Source organism: Mizuhopecten yessoensis, unplaced genomic scaffold, assembly GCF_002113885.1.
Source record: "Mizuhopecten yessoensis strain PY_sf001 unplaced genomic scaffold, ASM211388v2 scaffold7833, whole genome shotgun sequence".
Classification (NCBI taxonomy): Eukaryota; Metazoa; Mollusca; class Bivalvia; order Pectinida; family Pectinidae; genus Mizuhopecten; species Mizuhopecten yessoensis.
In genome coordinates, this window is record NW_018407245.1 from 762,017 (window position 1) to 770,866 (window position 8,850).

General features: G+C 36.8%; 1 protein-coding gene across 4 annotated transcripts in view; it reads left to right on the plus strand.

Moving 5' to 3' along the window:
• The window catches only part of LOC110454406 (cis-aconitate decarboxylase-like), an 11,906-nt gene extending 3,372 nt beyond the window's left edge, over positions 1–8,534 (plus strand). The window contains exons 1-4 of one of the 4 annotated variants that reach the window (XM_021503891.1): positions 1,869–1,966; positions 3,273–3,402; positions 4,469–4,955; positions 5,623–8,534. In XM_021503891.1, coding sequence (XP_021359566.1) covers positions 3,279–3,402; positions 4,469–4,955; positions 5,623–6,535 — 1,524 coding nt within the window. In that variant the 5' untranslated portion in view covers positions 1,869–1,966; positions 3,273–3,278 and the 3' untranslated portion in view covers positions 6,536–8,534. The other 3 variants (XM_021503892.1, XM_021503889.1, XM_021503890.1) reach the window with 3 other exon arrangements.
• The last annotated feature ends 316 nt before the right edge of the window (positions 8,535–8,850 follow it).

The following is an 8,850-nucleotide window of genomic DNA, read 5'->3' on the forward strand; positions in this document are numbered from 1 at the left end:
ATACACACACGCAATCATTGGTACACATATATACACACACGCAATTATTGGTACACATACATACACACACGCAATCATTGATACACATATATACACACACGTAACCATTGGTACACATATATACACACGCAATCATTGGTACACATATATACACACACACAATCATTGGTACACATATATACGCACACACAATCATTGGTACACATATATACACAGACGCAATCATTGGTACACATATATATACACACGCAATCATTGGTACACATATATACACACACACAATCATTGGTACACATATATACACACACNACACATATATACACACACGCAATCATTGGTACACATATATACACACACGTAATCATTGGTACATATATATACACACACGCAATCATTGGTACACATATATACACACACGCAATCATTGGTACACATATATACACACACGGAACCATTGGTACACATATATACACACACCGTCACGCAATCATTGATACACATATATACACACACGTAATCATTGGTACACATATATACACACACGGAACCATTGGGACACATATATACACACACCGTCACGCAATCATTGGTACACATATATACACACGCAATCATTGGTACACATCCATACACACACGTAATCATTGGTACACATACATACACACACGTAATCATTGGTACACATACATACAGACACGTAATCATTGGTACACATATATACACACACACAATCATTGGTACACATATATACACACACGCAATCATTGGTACACATACATACACACACGCAATCATTGGTACACATATATACACACACGTAATCATTGATACACATATATACACACACGGAACCATTGGTACACATATATACACACATGGAACCATTGGTACACATATATACACACGCAATCATTGGTACACATACATACACACACGTAATCATTGGTACACATACATACACACACGTAATCATTGGTACACATATATACACACACGTAATCATTGGTACACATACATACACACACGTAATCATTGATACACATATATACATACACGCAATCATTGGTACACATATATACACAAAGGTAATCATTGGTACACATATATACACACACGCAATCATTGGTACACATTTATACACACGGAACACTCGATTGTAAGGTAGATACGGACAGCAGCCTTAGCTATAATAAATTAAACTCTAAATAACTAGTTTACAAAGCCTGCAACATCGGTGCAATTAATTATCAGGTAGTATTTGGAATGTTGGTGTATATGACATTCCATGTCCCAAACTACTATGATTAGGCATCCCTTTAGGTATATGGTTGGAAGCAAACATGTATTTGTACAGGTTGTGTGCTTACATGTCGATCATTTATAAAATCCAAATGATGCCTTGGTGACCTGACTCATATCAAAGTATTCAAGCTAAAATGATGAAGATGACGTAGACAAAATTTTGTGGTTTTATCACGAAAGTTCACATCATCTTGCAGAGACAATTTGCTTTTGCCTAATGTACGTGTGTATTGATTTCCGCATACTTCGTGTGCAGCAATCAAGAAGTTTTCTCATTTTCTCTACATTAAAAGTATTGTTTTGTTTTACTATAAAGTGCACTTGTTCATTGATATGAACATTGTTTTATAATTCAATTTTCACCATTAACGAGCAACAGGAAGCAAACGTGCAATAGACCTGGCTCTGTAGTCAGGTGGTGACTAATGTCAGGTTAGAGGCCGGGCTTGATCTTCCGGGTTTCCCAGTCTGAGTATCGACACCACTTAGTCGAATCGATCAACAGCTAGGCTCCGCCTACTTCTGCGAAACCGGATTTCATCAGTCATCACATTTATTTATATACGTATATTTATTACATACATTTAAGTTTATATAATATATCTGGTGATTGAAGAAGTATATACATAAAAGTTTGTTTGTTTTCGAGAAACCTTCTAAAAAGGTAATAGCGGCAAGTATATATATTGCTTAAATTTACTTTCGATTTTGTTCAATATTGTGAAAGTATTTTTATAGAAACATGCGTTGAAGAAATGTGTAGGAAGATGCTATTGTTCGGATTTCCACTAGATCACGTGACGGATTCTATATAAGAAGAAGAGACAAATTTTCCGATCAACTTTCGCTCTTGTTAACATCGATCTATACACGTGACACTATGCTGTCTGTACGTACTACGGTGATACAGGTCGGTACAGTAAACATATCTTACCATTAATGGAATATAATAGTGTTCTTGTAAGTTATTGTCAAATGGCCGCGTCAGTGTTTGTACTGTTTTTCTTTTCTTTATTTAACAGCTCATTGGTATCTGTTATTGTTTTTCATATCGCTTTCCGACGTCGTTCTGTATGCTGCCGCTATGTTAAAATTATTTCGTTCTGAGAGTTGACGCTACGGTACATTTTGACATCTGTGTTGATGACGCTGGGGTTTATTTGTCGTCTATGCTGACGCTAGGGTATATTTTGTAATGTGTGTTGACGCTATGGTACATTTTGACACACATATGTGTTGATGACGGTGGGGTATATTTTGTAATGTGTGTTGATGACGCTATGGTATATTTTGTAATATGTGTTGACGCTATGGTATAGCTTGTAATGTGTGTTGACGCTATGGTATATTTTGTTATGTGTGCTGACGCTATGGTATATTTTGTAATGTGTGTTGACGCTATGGTATATTTTGGTATGTGTGTTGACGCTACGGTATATTTTGGTATGTGTGTTGACGCTATGGTATATTTTGTAATGTGTGTTGACGCTATGGTATATTTTGGTGTGTGTTGACACTATGGTATATTTTGTAATGGTTGCTGACGCTACGGTATATTTTGTAATGGTTGCTGTCGCTATGGTATATTTTTAATTGAATTGATAAAATACAAGTTTAAAACAGTCAGCTGAAGTAAATTTATTATAACTTGTCATACACGAAAAAGTCTTTATAAACATTCATACTCTTTATTGATTTGTATTTATCAGTATTAACACAATTTAACATACAATTACATGCATTGTAACAAGTAGTTAGTCAATTAACTCATTTACCCCTGAAATTTCATAATGAACTATTCCAACCTTTGAATTGGAAAAGCGTGTCTTCAGGGATGAATGAATTCAGACGGTTTTTTCTTTCTCATATAGATATATAACACGAGAAAACATGTTTCAGCTTTGACACAAAGTATATCGTTGAATTGACATATTGATTAATTGACAAATACTCAATTTTTTTATTTTCAGCAAAACATGACCACATTCACCCGTTCGGTCAAGGTAGTAAGTGGTAAACTCTTACGTAAGCAGTCCGAGTTATCAGGTCCATTCCCCGATGCTGGACGTCGATATTCCCGCCAGGTTGTCCAAACAAGAGGTACGTAAACACGAACTTCACCATAAAAACCTAACCCTGCAATTAATTGTTTGTATTTAGTTTTTGTTCTTTTTGATAATCTGTCACTGTTTCTATGTCGAATTTGTTATCTATTATTTCTTTGTCGAGTTTGTGTTATCCGTGGATAGCAAATGTTTATATGTCAAGTTGTGTTAGTCCTGAACAGCTGTTGTTTCCACTTCTATTTTGTACATTGTTTCGATGTCGAGGTTATGTTGTAACTAGCCATCCATTGGTTTTATGTCATTTTGAGTAGTTTCTGTACAGACATTGTTTCTTTGTCTAGTTTGTGTTATTATTGACCAGCCAAACCCTTGCTAGTTAATTATTAAGATTGCTGGGATTAGGAAAAGTTTATGCCTAATGTTTCAGACTGCATGATTTGTAAAAGAGGGGGACTAATTTGGTTTTCCAAAGTAGGATTGTGTATTTGCTTTTGTGCTCTCTGCATTGGGACAAAAATGTTATCTTAATGAATCATCTTCATACATTGCAATGTATATGGGATACATATATAATTCTCATATCTAAATATCTTTTCGTTTTCTAACGCAGCGCCTGGTAATCTCTCGCTCTTGGCCTTGTTGCTGAGTGGTCGACCAAGTGACGAAAATGATCGGTTCAGTCCTGAAAATCAATACTTGCTAATATTTTTTTTATTAGCGTTACACTTTGAATGGGTGGCGGATTTTTTTTATTACGGTAAACTTTGAATGGGTGGCTGTATGAACAGGTTAACCCCTTTGTCAGCATCATGTGACCGGGTGAAGTACGTCAATCTTCCGTGTTCAGCGGGATGTTACTTTAAAGAGGTGCTACGGGCTTATCACCCGTGATGACCGTCTCCCTACGACTTAAGTTTGTGCAAGGACGTCAAAACCCATATGAACAACCATGGCCAACCATTCTTTTTATGTCAAGTTTAATTTGTGTTGTCCCTATCCAGCCAATGCTTGCTATGTCTTTTACGTGTTTTTTCTTGTCAGGCATTGTTTCAAAATCTAATTCGCGTTGTTTGCTAACCAGCCATTGTTTCCTTTACCAGAGGCAAGCTTGCCAGCCATGAACCTGACGACCTGGCTAGCCGACCATATCTCCGACTTCAGTATAGCGAATATTTCAACCGTGGCACAGCGCAGGAGCAAGCGTATGATTCTGGACATTATCGGCGTCGGAATGATTGGATCAAAGACGGAAATTGCCGACAGTTACCGCCAATTTGGATCAACAGTAGAAGGTTTCCATTCCAACCACAAAGCCTCCATTTGGGGAACTGGTGGTCTGAAGGCGTCCATGGCGATGGCGGCCTATCTTAATGGTGCTAGTTGCCATGCAATGGATTTTGATGACACGTGGCACCCTGCTACTCATCCCAGTGGCCCCGTGCTTCCCGCCTTAATGGCTCTGTCGGATGTGTTGCCACGTTCACAGCAGCCTTCTTTAGAGGAGGTATTGGTGGCCTTTAACATTGGGATCCAGGTCCAAGGAGCCCTGCTGAACTGTTCAACCCAGGCGAGGAACATCCCTCACCGGTAAGAACTTTTACGTTTTGATATTCAACACACAAAATCAACAGGCTAATGCAAGTATGTGTATATTAGCAGTCCAATACACATACAGACACAGACAGACAGGAAACCAACACTTAAAACTCACTAGGATAGTCATTCAAACGGTCCCTGAGTAAAATTAGCTAAGTAAAACTTCTATAACATTTAAACATTTAAAAATTGAGAGAGTAAAGATTTCTTTGGGATTCCTAATGTTTTGCTCAATTGGTCAAAATGACTACAGAGGAAAACATTCAAAAACTTTTTGTACCAATGGAGGGATTTAAAACAGTTTAGCAAAGGGGAACTAATTTTGTATAAACGGAGGGTGGTGTCCCCTGGGGCAGAGAAGAGCGGTCAATGGGAGAGGTTATGTCGTACTTTGGATAAAGTGGAGATCCCCACCCTTTTACCAAATATGAAATAGCTCACTCAAAAGGCTTTAGTCCTTCTCACAGCTTATATTTTATTTCACTCCTTTGATAAACTGGTATGATACTCAGCGGTTTTTTTAATTGAAAATAAAAAAGGTGATCTATCAAGGCCCATTGGTCGCTTGTTACAAAAAGTAAGTAAATATAGTTCATGCAAACGCACATATGAGGATATACTAGGATATTTATATCTTTATTAATGACTTGTGTTACAGTCTCCACCCACCAGCTATTGTCGGCGTGATGGGGAGTGCGGCCGCCTGCTCTAGATTGTTGGGTCATGACCCCCAGAAATGTCGACACGCTCTGGCCATAGCTGCGTCATTCGCCGGAGCACCAATGGCAAACGCCGGTACCACAACTAAACCATTGCATGCCGGGAAGTCAGCTAGGTTTGGTCTGGAGGCTGCCATTTTGGCCGATAAAGGTATCAAGGGAAATGATAACATCTTAGACATGCCTTCAGGCTTCGGGGCGTTCTACGAGGACTACAATCCGAAGAGACTTTTGGACATCCTCACAGAAACTGATGACGTCATTCTACACCACCAAGACATTGCATTAAAGAGGTTCCCATGCCATCTTGGGATGCATTGGGCTATTGACGCGGCAATGGGAACGAGAGAACAGCTTGTTCGTGACCGGGGTGGTCTTTCCGTCGATTATATAAAAGATATTTATATAATCGCTCCAGGTTCAAAATATATCAACAGACCTATTCCAACGACCGAACACGAAGCCCGTCATTCCTTCCAGTTCACGACTTGCTCTGCGTTGTTGGACGGCGAGGTGACACCGGAAACTTTTCACGTCAACAACATCGGGAGGCAACCGCTGCTTAATCTTCTGCAATTGGTCAGAGTTATCACTCCTGATAACAACGCGCCGTCGTTTGACGACATGTACGTGACTGTTGGTGTGACAACGAATGACAACGCCACTTTTGAAAGCACATGCACAGAGCCGTACGGACATTGGAGAAAGCCGTTATCAGATAATGACGTCATTAAGAAGTTTAGGAATAATACACGTTTCCTAAGCATTGAATCTCAAAACAGACTGGTGAGCCTAGTGTCAAAGATGAGCAAGAATCAAGCCGCAACTGAAATTTCACAGCTATTGCACTGAAAGAAGGCTTGTGAAAGTTTGACATAAGTGCTTATCTAAACAAGCACAACCCATGATGGTCTTATCTAAACAAGTGAAGTGGATTCATACCCGGAAGGGCACGATGTTCGTTATAAGGATATTGACAGTTCAGGCCGAGAAAAAATTATGTTTATTCTGTTCTTCACATCCACATATAATCATAGCTCGGTGTCAACATGAGAGCTGCTGTATTGTGCTGTATTGTGCTGTATTAAGGTATTTAGGTATTTAGCCGTCCATGTATGCCGACTATAGTCAGGACACGACCAGGTAGTATTTACTAAGAGAACAAGTGACTCCTTAAATCAAATTTTAAAAGACGTCGCATAAATCTATAAATATATATGAGAGTGAAAGAGGGATGTTCATTAATGTTTACTTGATTGATACACAAAGTGATAATGAACAAAATGTGGAATGTATGATTCGTCTGCTAAGTGTTGATTTCATTTCATTTGTGTTTATTTTTAACTGATGTTGTTTGTACAAATATAAAACGGGGATGGGCTTAAGATATTTTATTGATCCACTCATATTGTTATCCCTCATCTGTGCAAGTGCGTGACTGATTGGAATATATTGATAACATGAAAGGAAAATAAAACGCTGTTTCATCCTCACGCGCTCGACTTCCACCGGCCATGTTTCTCTCACTCATTGCCTCTCTAGAAAAATGAGACCCTCCATCTGGGTCCGATAAACTGAAGCAGACGATTACAAAGTCGCGTTAACTTCATCATATTTACTGTTGTATTATTGTTTTGTTTTGGTATGATAAAACATAATTGATCATATACTACACAAAAATATATTGCAACAGGTAAAGATGACAAATATAATAACACTTTCAAAAATAATTGGAAAAAATGGCAAAAGTTAATTAATATCTCTTTAATCTTCAATTTGCTGAACTTTATTTTAAGAATACTGTTTACAGTTAGAATATGTAATATTATTGGACACTTATATATGAGTTGTTTTGTATCCATTTTTCCTATCCATAAGACATCTAAATATTTTGTTTAGCTAATACTATTCATATATTGACATTTGCAGCTGACAACACATGCTCTTTACTCCCTCCTGTTTTCATATGCTAGTCATACATATAGATATTTACTACTGATTGCCTGACATCTCTCTCTGTCTGTCTATGTTTTGTCCTTGTCTTTTTTCCATCCTCTGTCTGTTTTTCTTTTTATTAACCTTTCCTTTCCTGCTTTCCTTATACAAATGCAATGTAAATGTAAACATTGGAAAAATGTTTTAAAATGACAATCAATAATTGTGTGTGTGAAAGTGGAAGCGAGATTAGTGTGTGTCAGATTTTCAGCTATTACAAATGTACTTTGCATTGTATAAAAAAAAATTCTGAAAATAAAACAAATATAATAAAAATATAATGTGGTAGGGAAACACGATATTTTGTTTCCCTTGGAATTATTTTGTTTAATCTCCGGAAACAACGAATCGTGTTTCCCTAAGCGTATTTTGTTAGCTGTATGTTGTAATGTATAATCATGGGATTGGGCAATTAACGTTGTATTTATCCCGTATATTGTTAGCTATATGTTGTAATGTATAATCATGGGGTTTGGCAATTAACGTTGTATTTATCACGTATATTATTAGCTATATGGTGTACATGCTTAACAATGTAACTGGCTATGTGTCTGCTATTTTTGTATACTTTTTATGCTATTTATAAATATCATTTACGTTTTAAGACAATTGCCGCTATAATTAGTTGTTTTGTTCATTACAAATCGCATCAATTGATTTGTCTATTGTTTATTGTTTAAAAAAAATGCCGTTGTTTAATAAGTCCGTTTTTAACAACTGAGGACGTGTGAATAATATGTTAATCTTATTAATCTGTCTTATTGTTATAAATGCAAGACTTCAAGCACAGTCTTGTTTGTGACTATGATGGAAATACATTTCTCGGAAATAAAAAATAAAAGGCAGGAAACAAAAACTAGTAGTTCTCTTATTTTCTTAACGTGAGAAATTGGCTAACTGCATTACCGAATTTCATCGACACTTGATTAACATATTTATCATATTGATAGTAGTTTTGACATTTTAACATATAACAAAGGTTGATTATGATATTTATCATATTGACCGTAGTTTGACATTTTGACATATATCAAATTTTGATTATAATATTTATCATATTGACCGGATTTCGACATTTTGACTTATAATTTCAATGGTTGACAAATAGATATATTCTATTTACAATCACTGAAATCAGTCAACACAGAGTAAAATTACAGAAACCAAGACCA